A 20,984-nucleotide genomic window follows, 5' to 3' on the forward strand; every position below is an offset into this window, starting at 1 on the left:
GACAGTTTTCTGGAATTCTGCTTACACTTCATAGCTCCTGCCCCAGCCACTACTAGTAGGCCAGTTTCAGCAATGTTAGCAATCACAGACAGCACCAGTCAGACAGTTCCTTCCCTCTTCTCCCGTTCCCCCACGCGTTAACGTGGGTGCAGCAGCCTTTGTTTGGGAAGGACCAGGCACTCAGCTTGCACTTCTGTAGCTCACTTCTCTGAATCAGAGCGCGTTTTGGTTACCTCATAAACCACTTGGACAGATCTGCTGCTCAGCAGGTCAGAGTACAATTGCCATAACCAGTCTGCACACACTCTGTGGCCTTCAAGAGCAAGATCCATACTAGGTAGTTCCTTTTCCATATACAGAAGGATTATATTTACACAAATTTGCTACTGCTAAAACAAGTCACTTTTCATTTCATTATTGCTTTTTTTGAACCCTACACAGCCACATCTAAATGCATATTACAAACACAACAAGAGACCATACAAATATAGGGAAATAGAATTTTATTTTCAAGAGAAATTAAATTATTTTAAAAATGTAAATTTGAGCATGTAGGGGTTTCATTTCACTTTTCATCATCGTGGCACCAGGCACTAGAGGGGGGTCTGGACCATCTACCGGCAGGGTCAGGGCCGCTGCAGCTGCAGGCCCACTCACCATACCAGCATGTAACAGAACTGCCATGGTTTAAGACCATTTTAACCATCACACCTGAAAGCGTTTGCAATAGCAGGGGTGCAACTTTCATTAAAATGACACTACACCAGTCATTTCTAATGACTTTTGTGTACAAGTCCTATCTGCACACACTAGCAGCTTGCACAGATGCTGTCGTCTTCCCTCCAACAAGGAAGTCATAAAGTAACACTCTTAATTACTGTCCATTATGAGAGGAAGTTAAACACAGAGTAGTGACAGAATACCAAATCCAGGGGAAAAATGTATGTCCTCCAATCTAATTAAATATTTATCACATAAACTTTGTTAATGAACTAGAATAAGCAACTTACTCATATTTGTCAGGTATAAGAAAATAAATTGACAGTTTCACGCCAGCTGATGGGTAAAGCCAAACATCAAAGAAAGCCCATACACAGACAGGTAAATAGAACTATTTTCATAAATTTATTTGAAAAATACTTACAAAAGCAAGTATGTTTGACACTAAAATAGTTAAAGTTATTCTGTGTTTACATTGGTGCAATCAAGCGTGCAACATTAACAGTCTTTTCTGTTCAAAGCATTGTTAGCTTGCCTTAAAGAAGTGGGGAAAATTCAGGTTTACTGATGAACAATGTCTCCCTGCCACTTTCCTCAGCAGCAACTACAGCCGTGATCCCTGCTCGAGATCTCGGCACACTGAAAACTGGGTTTGCTTTACTAACTGCCAGCCTGCCAAGTGCAGTATTACTGGAACCTGGAAGGTGGGTCAGATTTTTTCCCCTAGTAGAAACAGGAAAGAGAAAGGAGATAAAACCAAAAGGATTGGTTTTTTATGTGAAGAATTTACCAAAGCTACGTTTCATGAAAAAAGAGTCCTTAAAAATGTCCTTTTGTTAGTGGCCATCTTCCTTCAAAACATGCGCGTACTTCTGAACTTACCCGTAAACCAATGCCTCTGGAGCTCACCATTCCTATAGCACTTTTTGCTAGGAGAGGCCAGGGCTAGAATAGCCAGGATTCCCCATTCAGACAGCAGTTCAGTAGTGTCAGAAATGAAACACAGTGCAATTAGTTTCCACGTACTGTATAGCTACATTTTAAGAAAAAAAAATAGCACAGATGCTGACTGGAAGAGTTTGCTGCCTCCATGTAATCTGTGCTCTGGCAACAGATACCGTCTGTTCACAGAGCGGCTTATTAGGGCACATGGAGCGGACAGGATCTCACCAGCCATTATTTTGCACAGTGTCAGTAGCTGCTGCTGCTCGAGCCAGCGTACTTCTGTGTGCCTCTGAAGCGGAAGAGAAAGTCCCGTCCATCACATGCATCGGCAGCACTCGCCTTCTGCCAGGCTGAGGAGTATAGCTGCTCTGTCGCCAGTCCTCTTCTGGGGGCATATCCACTCTCCTTGGACCCGGGGCCTTCGCGCAAGAAGGGGGCACAGGACAACCCTGAGAGGCACCGGGGTCCCAAGAAGGCTCACGTGGTATTCTTAAAGTGCTGTAGTCTGCGCTGGCTGGTAGCCTGCAACCAACAGCATAAGATCTGTGCATTTGATGTTGTGAAGGCTGCTGGAAAAAGCCTTCCTGTAAACTTTTGCCTGGCTGGCCAGCACGCTTCCCCCAGAGCATCATTCGTTTATCCGATAACGTGGCTGTTTGCCTGGCAGGGTAGCTCGTGCTCATCCAAGGGCCAGAGACACTTGATGTTCCACCTTCTAAATGCGGATTAATGAAAGGCTTTTGCCCCTGGGAAAGGGTGCCTTTGGGTGCACAAGGGAGACTCCTGTAGCTCAGTGCCACACCTGGGTAGTCTTCACCTTGGAAAGCTTCACCCCTGTCAGGCACAACCAAAAGTTTCTGGATGATCTTCTGATCTCCTGGGGAGAAAAGAAAAAAAGGTTTGCTTAGTTATATTTTTTTGTTTCGTCCTCTGAGAACTTTCAGCTGTGGCCAGTAGGCGACAGAAGAAAAACAAAGTCACTAGTACACTTACTGGTTGACATGCAATTCTGAATAAATGCCAGCTGTACCCTTTCTATTCACTTTCCTCACTGCATTTCCTCCTTTTCACAGCTGCTGTCACAGCCTTCACATTTCTTTAATAGCTGTCATGTCATCAACAAAATATTTCAAGGCTATTTCAAACTGGTTTTGATAGCAATCACAGGGAAAACAATTCTCATGCAGGAATTGGGTATTTCTACTGGTGTAGTTACACATGTGACTTAGTGAAACTTATAGTTTGTGGAAGTACTCCCACATGACAACAAGGTGCTGGGTCTTACTGGTGCTTTTACACTAAAGAAAATACTCTCACAAAAATGTGAATATGGTTTTATATAAAGTTATCATAATGTTTCTATAAAGATTATTCCCTTTTGTTGTGTAAACTTAGCACAGAATCACAGAACAACTCAAAAAGGGCAGTGAAGAAGAAAAAGAACGTGATCTGTCCTTCCAGATTTCTGGAGGAATTCAGGCAGATGGTGAAACATCATTATGAAAGACAAGGTCTGAAGAGTTGTATTTCAGCAGTATTTCTGATCACGAAGGAGGATGAAAAGTCCTGTGATTACCTGATGGTTTACGTGCCTTGCCCACCATGCTGGGCATCAGTACATCATGGGGTAGGTGCTGCACCTGGTTTGGGTTGTGCTGGGAATCAAAGGGAAACACAGGAGGATCATGGGGTAAAGGAAGGGAAGTGTAGCTGAAAGAACGGTGGCTGGTGTCCACTGGCATTTTCCTCATACTTGGTGCTTCCTTTTATAAAACGAGAAAGGAGAAGAACAAAACATAAAATGATGAGTAAACACAGAGTTGGGTTGAATCAAGCAAAGACAGTGTTGATCCAAGGAAAGGGATGAGTCACCGGAACAAAACCATGCATCTGTATGTGAAAAAAAATGCAAATAAAACCTGCATCAATCCAGTAAGGCTTTGACTGCAGTGGCGGGCTATTTAGGAGGATCATTTGGCTGGAAATATACCAAGGAGAAAAAGCCAGAGCAGACACAAACCACTCTCAGAGGTTTGCTTCACAAGCTGAATCCACACAAGGAGGGCAGGTCAGTCCAGCACTGGAGCTGTCATGCTACACAAGCCACGAAATAAAGAAGGGTGTTGCTGATCCTTTCTAGCAGGCTTTGCTGAGAGCTCTCATTCCAGATTATGAGCAGATACTTCCAGTATGTAACTAGGTGCATGTTACGTACCAAGTCTTGAATTGTCTGATTTATCCTTACTTTTACTCTCTAAAAATGCTAATTGGTGAATACACTCACAAGAGAGCAGAAACTTTCACATGGCTAGTGGAGTCTTTTTAAAATTACAGGTGTATTAGAAGCTTTCTTGAAAATACTCTTAAGTAAGCTGAAAAAATGTTTATACTGGACATCTTTGTATACTGGCAAGTCCTATTAGCTCATGTGCTTAACAACTGCAGCAGGTACTACTCTGCAATGATGCTGAGGAAGATGGCTTTGTTACCTATATAAAAGCTCACTGTTCTTCCAAAAAAGAGAACAAGAATTCACAAAGACAAGCTCACATCATGGCTTATTATTCAGTTGTCTGCCGTCTTGCTAACTACTAAATGTGGACAGAGCAAATAGGAACCCTAAATCCAGGCAACGGCTCTTTGGAAAGTGCTGCACATCATTCTACTTACAAAACTGTGAGAAGAGACCAAAGTCTCTTCTCTGTTTGAGACGACTGTGCCACTGAGACTGCGAGCAATGCGGCGGAAATTCTCTGCACTGTACATCTCCTCCTCTCCCGGTTCCCTGCTATGTTCTTCGGTATATGTGACCTGCAGAAAATATCACACATTTCAGAAAAGGCTCTCCATAGCATCTGCTTTGTATAATAATCACAGGGAAGAGACCAATACAAATCTAACTGCAGTGATGCTCCCATGACCTTTTCTTTTTTGAAACCCTTCATTCAGATATTACCTTGAAAACAATTCAAACGGGTCTGCTTGGATCTGGTGATTAAAAATATTATTCCTTATAGTCTTTCCTACTTTAGTAAATATGCACTGATTGATTTATCTAAGTGAGAGTCATTCTTTTATAAATATCTAAAGCCAGGACAAAAAGTCTCCACTGGGATGAATCTGCCACAAGGACTGACCGCTGCTACAGGTGTCCCTGTCCCTGCAAAGATGATCACAGCTGCAGCCAACAGCCACCCCGTGATCAAGTAGTGCAGCCTTCTCATAACTAAAAAAAATCTAGGATTATTTGATGAGTGCTGGAAGCTTGTTAATTTTACGTTAGCAAGAGAAGTATTTATTATCCTTTTCTTGTCCTCTCTTCTATATAAGCAAGACCATTTAAACTTCCTTTAATGAGTATTCAATAACTGTAGAAATCATCATTTCCCCTTGAAAATATTGTACGTTTTCACGTATGGGTGCTTATATGTAACTGCCAGGTATTTAAGCAGTTTCTCCCTAGAAAAAAAGAAAATCATCTCCCACTCTGAGGTAACCAACTACCAACTGTATCAAATACCGAATTATCTCCCACTTTCAGAATATGTAGTGACACAGCAAAAATATATAAAAAGTCTGTGTCCCTGCAAGTGGTAACATCAAGTAGTAGTTATTATGAGTTGTGATGCAACTTGTTCAGGGAGACCAGACCATAATGTTTTCAGGGATATACTCCTCAAAGTCAGAATTTATATAATCTGACTGCACGTAAGTTCACTCATCAGTCACTCATTTTTTAGCTAAGTAATCCTGAGCTGGACTGCACTTAAAATTCTCCCTAACACTGGCACCAACGACCCAAATACCTCTTTCATAATACATTCTACTTCTCCCACTGTATATTCCTTCACTGGCACAGGCCAAGCCCTTCCCTCTCTAGCACATCTTGAGTAACAACATGTCACCTTGGAGACAGAAGAGACAGTGGATCCACACAGACTGCGCTCGATCTCCGCTGTCGGGGTTTTCGAGAGACCCATGCCAGCTGTAGCATGCAGCTTCCGCACAGACAGGTTCGCAGAGACTGGGAAGGAAAATGCTATGGTTAAATTCAACACTTGATTGCATGTGATGGCACATTCCTGACTCCACAAAGGCAGACAGTCCATATACACAGAATAAGAAGTCCTCAGAGATCCTTTAAACATTAACACACAAGCTAACTCCCAACACTGCCACAGGGAGGCAGTCCATCAGGATAGTCACGCCTGCCTCACTTGCAGGCTTCTGGGGAACAGCTGAGTTGAACTATTTCAGAGTTAAATGACTTAACTGCTCACCAGCACTTGTTCGATAGAGAAGTGAGATAGCTTAGGGGGCTTAAAGGGACAGAAAATCAGCTACCACGAACAAGCTACCTGAAGTTACTTGGAATAAACAAGACCCATCAGCTTCAAGTTCCCCACACATTCACCTGGTCATTCCTACCCAACGCTACAGCTTGTCAGCCATTACTTGTGCTGGTTAAACAGTCAAACATGTTAATTTCAACTGGAATGGCTATGATTACTTCACTTCAGTGTGATCTCCACCACCAGTTATAATCCCCAAATTTCTCATGGAATAGACAGGCAGATCAATGGCCTAATAAAAATGGTCACGGGGAATCTCTCTATAAAAAAAGAAAGGTGATGTACTGGTATCAACATTTTCTGCATTGAGGTGGCAAGTCTTTGCTTTAATTTCTGTTGTAAAGCTCTGGTAATGGAACAGAGGTATTTTCACTGTGATTCTGAATGCAAAGGTCTGAAAACAACAGTTGATATGGGGTAGAAAGCTTAAACAACATTTTTAAAATGAATAGGTAAGCCAAGTTAAAAGTGAGAAAGAGCTGTCCTAGACCCCACTCAGGTGATTTTTATCCATTTCATCACAGCAGATGCACTAGTTCAAACTTTTTGGTTTTATACAGAATTTGCAGAACTTGGGATGAAACATCTGAAAGTCACAGCAAATGAGAAGTGAAGACCTCAAACACAAATTTCACTTGAAGAGTACTCATAGCTCTTATTCCTCATATATGTAGTGGGAAAACAGGCAAGAGAAATGTCAGCATAAGAAACAGACAGAACGCTGAAGCTCCAGCTAACACTAATGCAACCGGGCTTTCTCCTGTTAGATTTCCAGAAAAAGCTTTGAAGATCACTAAGCTAAGTAGGAACACGTAAGAACTTCTACTTCAAGCCCATGCAAAAGAGCATCTGCAAGGTTGCGCGGTCAGATCTTCCCTGACTCTGAGAGAAAACCAAAAGCAAAACAAATGGGAAGTTGCCAGCTTTGGATGTGTCACCTGGACTGCCAGTGGGCTGCAAGACAAGACAGATTCATAGAAAACACAAGCTGTTGAATAAAAACCTGTTCAAGAGTCTACTGCAGTATTCAATCTGGTCACAGCCAGGCTGATTTCTCAGGAAAGACAGAGTCTCCACCTCCACGGATGCAGGGTAGGGGAAAACCTGTTTTGTGCATGTACAGCAACACATATCACATATGTACGTGTGTGTGTATACGTACACGTACACACACATCACTTTAGTGCTCATCAAGTTGTTTCAGGCTGCTTTGTATTTAACCAGAAAACTTGTGTCTCTAATGCTGTGACATGGATTACTGAGAAACTTCACTTGCACTAAGCAGAGAATCGAGGTTGCCACGTCTCAGGCAGGAGATTAGGTCAGCTTAAGTGAAACCAGGCTGCTGTCATCAGACTCTAACTGAATGTGTCCAGCAACAGCCGTGTGTTCTCACTGAAAGCAACAGAATCTGTTTTCTTTCGGCACCTACTAACCCACAAGGTCTCAAGGACCTTTGTGCAGACTGCATACCCCTGTGCTGCTTTCACAAGTAATTTTCCAGAACTCAAAGCAGGCAGCGCTTAGCAAAACACAAGTTGAACTCTCATAGACCTGGTAACACTTCTAAAAGTTATTCCCGTCAACCAGGTACAGACTACAATCTCAAATACGGTACAATCATTTAATATTCACAGATGTGTAGGACATGAACTTCAGGCACAGAAACAGTTTAATAAATTCTAGAGGTAATATAGGACTTTTAAACAGCAACATTCAGCAGCTCAACCTAAGCAACTCCCTAATCAAAATTAGGAGTAATTATTTCTGTGTTATCCTTAACAGAAGTCGCTCTCCATTGGCCAAGATCCACAGCTACTCTGCAGCCACTCCAGGCAGTGCTGTCACACTGCTTCTCCACTTACACAGAGTGTTTCCAGAGTCCACACCCTGAATCTTTCCACACCTGTGCACAAATTCATGCCCATTTAACTAAATTGACTGGAAAATGTACCTTCACCTATATCAGAACACACAGGCAGGTCAACCAAGAAAAACAGCTGTGTCGTTCTTACCTGATAGGTCAAATGGATACCTAGCACTGTCCTGTCTTTCCAAGAAAGGCCGAGCGGCCTCAGATGCCTGCAGACTAGTCTGATAGAGGGATTCCAGTTCTGAGAGCTCCTGTTCTGTGTCTTGATTCCACTGTGGATGCAGATGTACTGGGATCCTGCTCAAGTCATCTCCAACTGCTCTCTGATCAGAAAGGGGTGGACTCCTTCCAGGTACAGGAAGCCATTCAGTATTCTTATTAGCCTTCTGAGAACTGTAATACCTAGTAACATTATCCACCCAACGGTCCACAGGCATAGAGGCAACCACGCTACCAGCAGCTCCATCATCCACCCGTTTCACTCCTCCATCATGACAGCGCCTTTCCAGGTGGGGTGCAGGGTCTGCTACATTCTGTCCACCTCTTCTACACAGCTCTTCACTGTGAGAACAAATACTCTTAGAAGCAAGATGCTGGGCACTAAAACCCTCCACAGAAACTACCCCATCCCTAATATCCACAGTTGAGTGCAATTTTTCAGAAGACTGGTTTTTGTTCTCTTGGTTTTGATGGATTAGCTGTCTGTAACCAGAGGATGAAGGGTTGATGAAAGATTTTTGTGTTAACTTTGGAGACTTCTCATCCTGACACACTGCAGCAATCCAGCCTTTTTCATGAGTACCTTTCCTCTGGGAGACTGCATGTCTTTTCTGAAACTGCTCTGCCAAGGAGCGAACGTGTCCCTTTGTACTAAAAGCCTCAGATCTGCAAACTTCTGCTGTGCCATAGTCATCCTGTAAAGGCAATAAAACCTCATGGCTGTTTGCTTTGGAGTACTTATTTTTTTTCTGCAAAATATCCAAGGAGCACGGCTGTGTAGGGGATGAAGTCGCAGGGGTCACTGCATGATAGGCCCCAAAATGATCAATGGTGGGCCGCAGTGGAGAGCTTGCAAGTTTGGAACAGGGACTGTGCTGGCTGTCCTTTTCAGAAGATTCTGCTTGTGGCGGATGTGGACAGGGAAACAGTGTAGGCAAAGACCCAGAATTTACTGTGTTAGCTTCAGGTTTGTACTGAGGTGTGAGAACAGGCGTTATATTATGAACCTCTTCTATCTTGCTGCTGCTGCAGCATTCCCTATAGTCTTTTGGCCCTGTGGCTGTGGTGTCAGGAAATTCCACACCATGGTGGGCATCATTCTCAGTTCTTGCAGACCTCTCTGCCAACCCTTGCCTATAGGGAAAAGAGGGAACTTGCTCATGAAAATCAGCAGAAGCAGACTGGAAGTTTGGAGAGATCCTGTTGGATGGATTGCTTTCAGAAGGGGGCAAGGAGGAAGACTCTGGATATAATGATGAGTGCAATTCATGGCAGGAAGCAGGTGGGTGGAAGAAAGAACTGGACCCAAATTCCACTTCTTTGTTGGGTTCCAGCGGTACCTCCTGGCTCAGTAGTACTTGGAGCGGGCCAGTCTGTTCACTAAAACACACAGAAGGGTAAATGATTAGCAGTAGTCATCGCTTACGTTCATCCCTAGGGTACAGAACGTGCACTAGGTGACATATACCTCAACACACTTTTCTTTGCTAACTGTATTCTGAAGAAGACTCTGCATTAATTCAGTACATAGATGCATGTTAGTCCTTTGCTTCTAGCCCTGATTTCCTACTACACCTGACCTACTGAATCCATTTCATATTTTTAAGAGTATTTTGCTACAGTTAGGCTCTCTATTTGTACAGCACCCCTAGCCACTTGAAGTGGCAGGCTGTACGTGTCGGTAGGGATAACTGTAAGAATAGTGAAAATAGCATTTATATAAAATAAAACAACTGTTTCCAACATTAACATCTTGGGTATTTTTGAAAATACTTTGGATATGTTCACAATCTGAACATAAACATTTCCATAAGGTCCCCTCTCTCAGGCAACTTCATGAAGAATGATTTGACAAATGGAAGGAACAGTTTGAAATGACTCTCATATCTTTGTATTCTGATCTTTAAGATATTTATCCAACGCACTAAGTAAAGTTCAAGCTAAATATATACAACTATTATTTTATAATAATTTGTTTTCCAAGTATACTTCTGAAAAATAAATTGTATTCTTTTATGTAGGAATGGAAGGCAATTATATCCTTGGGTCATAGATGTTCTTGGCATTTTTCTGCGTTTAATTAGCATTTTAATATGGAGACAGAAAAAACAGTACCGAGTCCATGTGCCTGTGAGAAAATGATAGGCTACAAACAGCTCCAGCTTAGGGAAAAGCAACATCATTGCTTTCTTTCCTACTTGAGAAGCACAGAATGGAAGTTAACATGAAGACCTAGTTGATACCTGTATCAGAATGACCTTGTCTCACAAACTTTGCACTGTCTACGATGTTATTTATATCCAAGTAAGAGCATAGAAGTCTGGCTATGAACAGATTCTTTTCATCGGCTGCAATATCAACATTTTATTGGATATAATTTTTTGCAAAAGGAATGTTCTTTTCACAGAGCAGCAGTAAGCAAGTTCAGCATTAATAAAATTAGTTTAGAAAGTTTCTTGCTTTCATTTTCTTAGAATCTGCCACAATGCATAATGGGGGCTCTGCATTTCTCCTGTAATAGAGGACATAATGGACCCCTGATTGACAAAAAGATCAGCTGTCATCACATGTAATTCAGCTACTGCAGCGAAAGAACAACATTATGAACTATAGCCCAGCAGGTGTGCAAATTAACTGACTTTTAGTACATAGCTGTATGTGGTGTTTTAAAAAAAAGATTCTCATCCGAGACTTCATCTAAGCTTCTGATAATAAAACATGTAAGAAAGGGAAGAGGGAAGAAAAAGGGAATGGTTCAAGAAACAGCCTAAAAATTGGACAGGGATGGTCTAGTGCTAGGAGGGAATGACATGGGAAGAAAGAAGGATTAAACTGCATGCTGAAGAGGGTAGAAAGAAAAGATCAGTTACAGCAGAGTTCATTATGCTATAGTTGAAGTCAGTATGGAAGAAAGAACCATGAAGAGATGCTGAAGAGGCTGCTAAGCCAGGCTACAGGATGCTGGGATGTACAGGGAAAAAATGAAAAATGATACAGCATCAGGGACAGGAGTCAGGGTGACAGGATTAGGATCTGGATCCAAGAGTTGTACCAGTGCACCACTAGAGAAGCGGACTAGAAAGAATGAGACAGTGTACTCGGCACTTTTCAAACTACAGAGCATTACACACACTGGTTGCTGTTCCCAGCATAAAAGCAATTATAGCAAGATTCTTACTGTTGTACACTCTGTTACTGAGTCTTGAAACTGCTCCTCACTACAAAAATTTGCACATTTCACCCTAACACCTCCCGCTTTTTAACTGGGTTATTGTCTACTGTATTCTTTCCCTTTGCGCATAAAACACTGATGCTGCCAGGCACCGACTGCTACATTCTGTGCCACAGATCACACTTTGAACACATGCACACTGAACTACTCTGTAAAGACTGGGGCGGGGGGAAAAGGGGTAGTTGACCATCTTACTATAGGATTTAACCTACAGAAGAAAGGAATAGGGAATAACGCTGTAGGATCTGGACTATCCAGGGGAATATATATAGCTGCTATTTCTCTCCAGACCGCACTGCTCACAGGCGCGGCTCAAATCTGGGTCTAGGTGATGTACTTGGACTACCTTGTAGACTGGGCCATGGTGCCGCCCTGTGGTGGGTGGCAGCTTGGCGGCGGCAGCGGCTGCGATGGCTGTTGGTGCTGCATGCGATCCTGGAGGCTCCGGGCTTTTCGGATACTGATTTGCAGCTTCTTATCGACTAGGGCTCTGCTGTGAGTGCTAGCGCTGGCATCATGCATGGCAAGTCTTAGTTTAGCTAAAATGCAAAAGAAAACATAGCAGAAAACAAACAGAAAAAAGGAATAAAATTGGAAAAAAAAAAAAAAAGAAAAAAGATGCAGCAAGAACATAAAACATGGACCATGCAAATACTGCCACAAAAGGGTTCACAAGGATGCTATTGTTTCCATTAATGCACATTCAGCTTAGCCAGGTGTCCAAACACATTAATTGAAACTAAACCAAAATAACAGAAAAAAAATTATCCACGTTTTAGTCCAACTTCTCATCCTCTTCACACAGGCTCTTTCCAAGCCTACGACACCGATGCTTCGCCATCTACCCTTCTCCTGTATCTTCCGTTCCTGGACTCCATTCATGTACAGGAATGCCCAGTTGGGATATGAGATTCAGCATATTCCTTGCTGGAATGGCAGCTGAGGGAGCTTTCCCAACAGCTGTATATTGCGCCCCTTGTTCTACAGCCCCTGAGAACCAACTCTGAAATGCCAATGCGCAGGAGCTGCCCCCTCTGCGTGAAGCCATTCTACACAGGCAGAGAGGAGCCCAGGGTGAGACAGCCAGCCAGTCACAATGGAAAACGGCCGAAAAGAAAACGAAATCACACAGCACACATTCTCAAAGGTCACAATGCATTTAAGCACTTCAATGTCCTAGCTTTTTTCTTCATGACAGTCAGATACAGCATAGCTCATTTCTGTTAATCCAGAGGACTCAAGAGTGAGCTACCACTTTCTTCCTATGCGACACCCTCCATGAGAGACAGGGAAGCTCAATGCCCTTCGTAATTTGGTCTAAGGACTGGGGAAAATTGTTAATTGAAGAACAAGTGGCAGGGGGTTACCTACCAGGTGCTTGCCGAAACGCACCATTTAGCACCAAAAAGGGCACATCAGCACCTTAGCACTGCTCCTGACATCACGCTGGAGAGAACAACAAAAATGGATGCGAACATGAAAAAATAAACAGAGGTGAAGAGGAACAGGACTAAAACCCCCAAAAGGAAATGCTTGAAAAATAGGACAGATGTGGTCACCCTGCACGTTCCTAGAGATCAGTGGGATCCCCATATTACTTACTACCTGGCCATTTACTGCGATTCAATGTTTCAGACTTTTTTCTAATATATTAGTAAACTGTCAAAAGCGCAATAGCTCAGGTGGTTAGTGTTACTTACATATCGCTTCGTTACAGAGAGCCAAAGCTGCAGCACAATCCCCCTTCTGCTCCTGATTCAGCGACTCTTCAAAGATTGAGTCTGCCTCCTGCATCGACTTCTCAAAGCCATCACTCCTACCTGCAATGGGCAGCACCCTTCATTTTGGTTTCATTCATTGCAGAACCCTCACTTACCCTCATTAGCGTTCGTGATTGCCAAATTCTTCCTCAGATGGAGTCTCGCAGAAGCTGCACATATTCCAGACCACATCACCTAACCTCACCTATGCCAAAGTACAACTTGCGCACCCTGATATGCTTAGCGTCTGCACAGTAAAACAATGCAAACCAGAATTTTTCCTCAAATTTTGTTTACCTGACAGAGTTATACTGGCTTAACATATTATTTTCAGCAGTCTAAATCAGTAGAGAAGATGGTATGGACATACCATCAGCCAGTTCAAATGACTTGTATCGAGTAGGAATTAATCTAAACTTAGAATTAGATCTAAACCAAAATATATCAGTAAAGGAAATATAGCAGGTCAGGGCTTTTCTTGTATGTTATTTTAAGTCCCCTACAAAAAAATCATCTATGTGTTCTTTGGGTATCCAATTACTTCCATACAACACAGAAACAAATTAAAGCAATTGACACATCTGAGGAACAAAACTCAGACTTGAGTGCGAGGCTGACTCTGCATGAAATACTTCTACAAATGTGTGTTCAAACGTTTGCATACACTCAGCTGCAGAAGGAGACACACGGATATGAGCACCCATCAGTCTTGCTGCTTTAGGAGAGAAAACACAGGTGTAAAAAACTAAGAAAGGGACAACGTAAAGAAATCATTTTGCTACAATTTAGAAAACAGCGTTGGAGGAGGGAAGGACAAATCATCCTTGGGCTCAAAAGAGAAAGCTGAAACACCGTGTCCCAGCATCAGAACATCCAACTCCAAGAGGAGGAAATTCCCAGCCTGGTGTCAGCTATCAGGCATTACGCAAGTTACCCTCCAAAACATATACATCCAAATGAGGCAGGGGAAAACAGAAAATACAACTGGGCATTTGGTTTTGTTCAGGCGTGTTTTTTTTCTACCGGAATGTCTCTGACCCTGTGGTAGATAACATGAGCATCTTCATCAGCCAACAGTAAACCATGTTTTCTCAACATACGGTATGGCCTCGTCTGCTCCCCAGCATCCTTGTGCAGAGATGCAAACACAAACTCTCTTACACCACACTCAAATAAAAAGCAAGTTTTTAGAGCAGTGAGTTAATCAAGCAGCACATTTAGTTTCAAAAATCAAGGCTACTGAGGCTTGTAATCAAGACTAGTATACTAAAGTTAGGTTTCTTTGCATGAATTTAGCACTTTACTTGAGGGAAAATGAGTCCAAGTGCTCTGGAGCTCTGCGTACAAGCAAGCCTCCCAGGCAGTCAAGCAGGCCATCAATGTAAGCTGTTAACATTTCTGACTGGGGTGGGGAAGGGCTTGAAAGGAATCAACAAAAACTTTCTCGGATCTCAAGTCAATGCCTATAAACTCCTCAGACATCCTACTGAAGTCTTTTTTGATTAAGCATTGTTCTAGCTCACTTTCTTTTGAAAAAGGAGCAGCTAAGCAATTTTTGTTTCTACCAACTAATGCAACAGGAGATCAAAGCAGGGTAATGTCTCAGAGAACATACCATTTTCTTTTGGACAGGAGAAGCAGAGAACACAATGTCCTTGTGATCAACAGTAGAGGTTTACTTTTCAATTTTTACATCATTAGCATTTACGTTACAAAAGTTAACACTAATGCTAATGAAAAAGAAATTCATCTACTCTGGAATATCAAAATGTTTCACCTGGTTCCTGGCAGGTCACGGCAGGACTGTAAAGGATAACCAACTGGCTCACTGGTGGTGGGCAATAACTATAGAAGCATCCCTACAGTCAGACATTCTCACAGAGATCATATTTCTCAGCTGCTATTGGCATGGTGACATTGCTGCACGGGTGCAGGCTGTGGAGCAGTGCCTGCACTGTGCCCAGCACTGGCATTGCCATGGGGCACCCAGCTCCCTCTCCTCTCTCCAGTAGCAGCAAACTAGCTTCCCAACTCTCATTTACCCCAGGGTCTGGGGATGCCGGGGGGTCCTCCAGGCTGTGTGACCCTCAATGGCCACACAGCAGACACAGTGGGTTTGTCCCTGTCCTGCAGGCTTTTATGGGAGCAGAGCCCAAGCGGTCACTGCACCTTCCTCGGCCTTGCTGACCCACCACTAACCCCCAGTACAACACTCTGCCAGGCTTCAGGCTTCACACTCAGCTGGGTCAGCACACTCCATTCCACCTTATCTCCAACTCCCCTTTACTGGCTGACTGAAATGGAGAGCTAAACCAAAAGCATTACATGTGAATCCTGTCACCAAGTTCCCCCTCCATTCTTCCAACAAAACCTTTCCTGCTGCCAGGCCCTGTCAGAAACATTAGAAGTCATGGGAAAGACAATCAAACAGTATTTGGCTTCTTAATTTTCTTTTCTTTTTTCCTTACACGTCTTTTCTAAGACATGTAAGCTAAACCCAGCTCAGACTTTCAACATCAGATCTAGCTTAAGCCTGCCACAGAAGTTCCCACCCTTGTGCTGTGGCTCCACAGCTGGGCAGGGAGGAAGAGCAGAAACTACAAGGGCAGGAACGAGCAGAATTGCTTAGAGAAGCGATGCTACCAGAAAAACAGGAACAAAACAATGGCCTAAATGGACAAGCCGTGCTGCGGGTGGACCTAGGCTGTCTGAAAGGTACAAACAGCCCTGCTCGTTCCAAGATGTTGGCTGAAGCCTTATGGCTAAATCTATACCAGTAATGGTGCATGACACCACATGGAAATGGATGGGTATGAATAGATTAAAAACACCTCTGCATTACTTTGTTTCATTTAAGAAGGAATTTGGTCAAAATACTAAACAGAGGGGTTTTTGCATCCTACAAGTTTGAAATTGATGGTCTTTCACTAACTGAAGGTACAAAATCGTAATGAAGGGGAGAGAAAGAGACAGACTTGCAATAGAAAATTAAGTTCAACAGTTCAAAAAACATCAGCAGTAGAATCTTGTAACATATACTGCATTCAAAAAGTTACCCTGGTTCTGCAGTTCATCCAGATCCATGAACCTGCTGGGACGGGGATTAAAGCCCATTGCTGCCTCCATTTCCTTTTCTCTTTTTCTGCGTAGTTCTTGTTCATGTGCTCTCCTTGCCACCTCCTCTTGCAGTTCATCCAGTTCACTCTTTAAAGGGACAAACATGTCCCCACCTTCCAGAAAAAAAAAAAAAAAAGGGAGGGGGGGTAGGGGAAGAAATGTTTTTTGATAGCAAAATCTCTTAAAGCATCCCTTACAAGACAAAGAAATATTAATGGAGAATACAATTAACACTACAAAATAATAGACTGACCAAGCAAAGACCATAGAATTTCAGATAATAAGTTTTGTTTTGTTAAATTTTACTTTTAAAACCCTGCCCAAGCCATTTAGTTTCCAATTGCTTTCTCTCTGTCAGTAACTGGCAGAAATGCTGCAGCACTGCTTCAGGCTCCCCTGCAGCACAGCCCATCCTTGGATTCACCGACCCAAGAAACAGCAAGCAACAGAGAATCACTGGAAGAGATAACCCTAAATTGAGACTGAAATCTCAAAGCTTCTTACTGTGATTATAATTTGTAAATAATTCTATGTCAAATTAGTCAGATCATTAGCCTCAGTAAATAAGATGAAATGCTTTCCATCTACCTGCATAAGCAAATGAAAATAAGAGGAAAATATAGCATATCAATATCCTAGTCAACACAGCAGAAATCAGTTATCATTCTCACTTCAAGTATTCAAAAAGTGTCTCCTCCCCTTGCTTTCCCTTTCCTTGACATTCTCTAGAATTAAGTATTTGCTCAGAACAGTGAATAATCAGAACATACACCTGAGGAAAAGCTCAGACTTAGCCCAAGCACCTGGTAAATGTCCACTATAATTTTTGACACTTTGGAATTTTGTATAGCATTATGAGCTTCTCTTCAGGGCTTTGTCAAACCTACTACGTTATTATGAATTATGCTTGGGAAGATACATTGCAGTGATGGCAGAATACTGAGTTACGGGAAAGAACCGGAAAAATAGGTCTACTTTCTCTGTTGGGCCAATACTCAATGCCAGGGCAACATGATCAAAGGAATATTCCAACAGAGCTTTTTGTAGCTCCCACTGGCAAATCTTGTAAAACTGAGTTATGTTCCTCAATGTTTCTTTTCTCTCCACTGTGAAGATGAACATCCAGAACTTAAAGAATGACACCAATACAACTTCCCATGCAAAACCGCTGCCACTGAGGAAGTGCACCTTACCATTTCCAATGGTGTGGGGGCTGCTTGCCCAGCTCCCAGCTGATGAAGCAGACTCCACTTCCAAGATGCTGCTACTGTGAGACTTTGGAATGTTACGCCAGGCAGGAACCAATCCACCTGCTCGCTTCATATGAACGTCCCTCCAAGAAAAGAGTAGTTACAGTTTACCATTTTACTAACCTCTCTGGGAGAAATTATATCTACCCTTTTCTTTTTATCATCACGTAGATATTTACTCGCACTTTAATTTCATTAAATATAAGAGGGAGAAACAGGTGAATTGTACGTTAACGTACTCCATAACAGTATGGAATATATATTAAAACCATGATCTGATAGATCTGATCTTCTCAACAGATTCTTACAGTTGAACATCTACTATTCTGGCCATAAACAGTCTGAGTTTGTGACTGCCTGAAGCATCCTAAGCCAAGAAGAGAAACACAAAGTGCTGCATGCTTATTTTTGCATAAAAATATTGCAAATATCTTGCAAGACTTAAATGAACGCTCACGCCAAAAATGTCAAAGATTTCCATACAAGACTATTGATCTCTGATTATGTGCAAGACTTCTATCAAGCAATGCTTTAACTGAAACAGAAAGGTCTATGAGCTGTCCAAAGGACAAAGACAGATTTTGATAGTTCAACTATTTCAGATGCATTATTTTAGTCAGCTTTTCTTATTCAGCTGAACCCCACTGCTTTTCCTTCTCATCAGCAGTAAGCTATCAATATACCAACAAGAAAAGGAATCCAATTCACTCAAATTCCTATTTCCTTTCTCTTTCTCCCTCGTCCCAATAAACCCTTATTACAAGTGAAGTGTGTTGGTTTGCAATTTTTACAGACTGTTCTACACCATTATGTAACTACAAAAACAGAAATCAAGACTTAAATCGCTCCAAACACAAAGTTTCTTGAAATCTACCTGTGGGTGCTTGAGCTTTCAGACAAGGGCATGTCCAGACTCACTGGGCTATTGCTGTTGCGTTCGCTGCTTTCATAGCCAGACTCCATCCTCTGTATCAGATGAGGATGCTGATCCACCATGTGGTGCTGGGTGCCCCGGCCCAGCACACCACGCTTGTATCTGACATTTGACTGGCTTGATCTTGTTTCTTGAACAGCATGTTCCTTCACCTCATTCTCGATAAGATCTTTACCTGTCAAGACAATATAATACAGCTTGGTAGAAGATCCAAGCTTCAATACCAGGAATCATCTACATGTATTTTAGCTTCTCAATCATTCTTAAACCAAAAGCGCTCCCTTTAACTTACTGTAAAACTAGCAATATTAAGCAGAAAAAAACAGTATAGCATTCCTGACAATATCAAGCAATAATGTATTCATGAAATACATATTTTTAATCTCTCCCCTTTACTACCTCTAACCGTACCTCCCCAAAGTAACAAGTGAGTCTGGAAAGAAAATCCCTCCCTTCCATAACTATTTCTATTTGTACAAGATCATTTTACAGTAAACCTAACTATGTTTCCAGTTTATATTTGTTATTGTACTCTGTTTGATCCGCTTCAGATGCTGCACTTCTTCCACTGTTTATTTTGCCACTAAGGATGTGATGAGGCTTATGCAACATCAGTTCATACAAGACAGGAAAAAACTTTGTGTTTCTTTAATTACCTTACCATTACTTTTTTAATTAACCTTACTGTTTCACTATGTCTTCCCACTTGCCTCCAATGCTCCCCTTGCCTCCTTCCTTCGCAGCTGTGTTCTCTTACTCACTTCACTTCCCTATACACATTTCTTACTGCTTCCCAATTCTTTTCCACCTTTAGTTTCTGCTAGTCAGTATCATCTGTCCCTCCTTCTCTCCAGGCCCCCACACTCCTGCAACAGCACCCTCACTAACCACAACTTTACTGCCAGTCGCACAAACCTCTTCCTTCTCAACCACACACTGTCCTTTAAGCACTCTGAGACAGCAGCGCAGTGGCTCCAGCAGCCTAACAGCATAAAACCAAGGTACTTCTAAGCATCTGCTCCCCATACCCTTTACAGTTTCAAGAGCAGCCGCTTCTTGAAAGGGAGCAGAGTAACTGTTATATTCACGTGCAGACTTGGGAAATGGAAGCAGTGGGCTCAGGTAGGGGCAATAAGAGATACCCCAAACTGTTTCACCCATTTTATTACCTTCAAAACCAGCAAAGCTGAGGACAAAGTCCCTACGTACCAGCTCATAGCTGTTGTTGTGTAAAACGGTCCCAGAAAGATCATCACTGGCTCTTGTCCTCACAGCAGGAACTCACCACTGATACATGAGGTACTCACAGCACCACAGTATGAGCCATCGCGCGAAAATAGCATAATGAGCCAGAGAAAAGAACACACCAATACAAAAGGCCGTTCCAAGGGATGAACTTCCAGATACTTCATAGTCTAGCCCTGTGTCCAGCTAAGCAGCACAGATGGTAAAGCTTCCCTTATTATTTCCTTACATGTGAAATTTAGTATACAGAAAGCAAACAGGAATATCATGTATTTAACATGAACACTCACACAGAAACTGGTCTTCAAGGAAATCATTCACCATGCACCTAAATGCTGTGTTCAGAATTTCACTTTCCTACTTCGCTTAAACAAAACTGGATACTGGAGGATAATAAATTCCATGCATTACGAACCAAATCTTACTTCTCAAGCTCTTACCTGCCTCTTCAGAGAAGGGGCTAAGCTGAGTATAGCCACAGTGTTTCCTCTTGTCTTTACTGAAGATGCTGTCTATATTCAGAGACTCTCTTTTGGGTCTCCAGGTTGGCCGGTACCTGCTAGATGAACTGGATTTAGACTCGCTACTGGTACTCTCCACTTCCCAGTCTCGAGAGTGTGTGGACAGGCTTTTTGAGGGTCGTGTTTCTGCCTGATTCATACTGCTCCCTCCGCGAGGGGAATTCTGCATGGTTTGAGACATCTGCTGTGGTCTGCTGTAGATCATATTGCTCACTGTCTCTTTAAATTCCCTCAGCCTGCTGGTGCTGCTAGATGGTTTGGGGGCAGTTCTGGGGGCTTGTTTCTCCTTCAAGGTTTCTCCTGCAGTTTACAGAGACAGCAAAAGTCACAAAAATAACATCAGATTAAACTAGCAGCCCTGACTGCAGCATCTTCACATGGCTTTGAAAAGCAAAAAACAAAAACCCAAAGAACAAAAACAAATATTATAAAAATCTCCACAAACAAACAGGCAAACAAAAAGGACAGGACAAAGTACAGATAGAAGTAAGAAACAAGGAGAGAAATGCATGTACACAATGAGGATCTTAAAAACATTCAGAGAGAGAGATTAATTCACAATAAAATAACATCTCTTGCCTTCACTATGGTATCCTGATGACTGAGTCTCGTCTCCTTTTCGACGAGACCGACTAGAACTCCTCTTGCGGTCTGCCAGCAAGCTCTTTTTGGAAACATGCCTCTGATTGCACTCACTGTCAGTCAAGTGCCCTGGGAGGACAGAAGAACACAGTAGAGATGACAAGAGCCTTTGGATTGAGTGTGCTTCACACTAAGAGCAGCACGGCTCTCCTGCTCCTGAGGAGCTGCAGACGC

At 42.5% G+C, this 20,984-nt stretch overlaps 1 protein-coding gene across 7 annotated transcripts in view; it reads right to left on the bottom strand.

Moving 5' to 3' along the window:
* Positions 1 to 1,106: 1,106 nt before the first annotated feature.
* USP54 (ubiquitin specific peptidase 54) overlaps positions 1,107 to 20,984 on the bottom strand; it is a 98,533-nt gene continuing 78,655 nt past the window's right edge. For 5 of the 7 annotated variants that reach the window (XM_054071034.1, XM_054071029.1, XM_054071032.1 and 2 more), the window contains exons 12-23: positions 20,748 to 20,879; positions 20,088 to 20,468; positions 18,343 to 18,577; positions 17,412 to 17,551; positions 16,158 to 16,331; positions 13,042 to 13,161; positions 11,688 to 11,880; positions 8,033 to 9,489; positions 5,571 to 5,689; positions 4,336 to 4,476; positions 3,242 to 3,428; positions 1,107 to 2,542 (exon numbers count right to left, since the gene is read on the bottom strand). In XM_054071034.1, the coding sequence (XP_053927009.1) occupies positions 1,887 to 2,542; positions 3,242 to 3,428; positions 4,336 to 4,476; positions 5,571 to 5,689; positions 8,033 to 9,489; positions 11,688 to 11,880; positions 13,042 to 13,161; positions 16,158 to 16,331; positions 17,412 to 17,551; positions 18,343 to 18,577; positions 20,088 to 20,468; positions 20,748 to 20,879 (3,935 nt within the window). In that variant the 3' untranslated portion in view covers positions 1,107 to 1,886. The remainder of the gene's footprint in view (positions 2,543 to 3,241; positions 3,429 to 4,335; positions 4,477 to 5,570; positions 5,690 to 8,032; positions 9,490 to 11,687; positions 11,881 to 13,041; positions 13,162 to 16,157; positions 16,332 to 17,411; positions 17,552 to 18,342; positions 18,578 to 20,087; positions 20,469 to 20,747; positions 20,880 to 20,984) is intronic. The other 2 variants (XM_054071035.1, XM_054071036.1) reach the window with 2 other exon arrangements.

This window comes from Cuculus canorus, chromosome 7 (genome assembly GCF_017976375.1).
Source record: "Cuculus canorus isolate bCucCan1 chromosome 7, bCucCan1.pri, whole genome shotgun sequence".
NCBI lineage: Eukaryota > Metazoa > Chordata > Aves > Cuculiformes > Cuculidae > Cuculus > Cuculus canorus.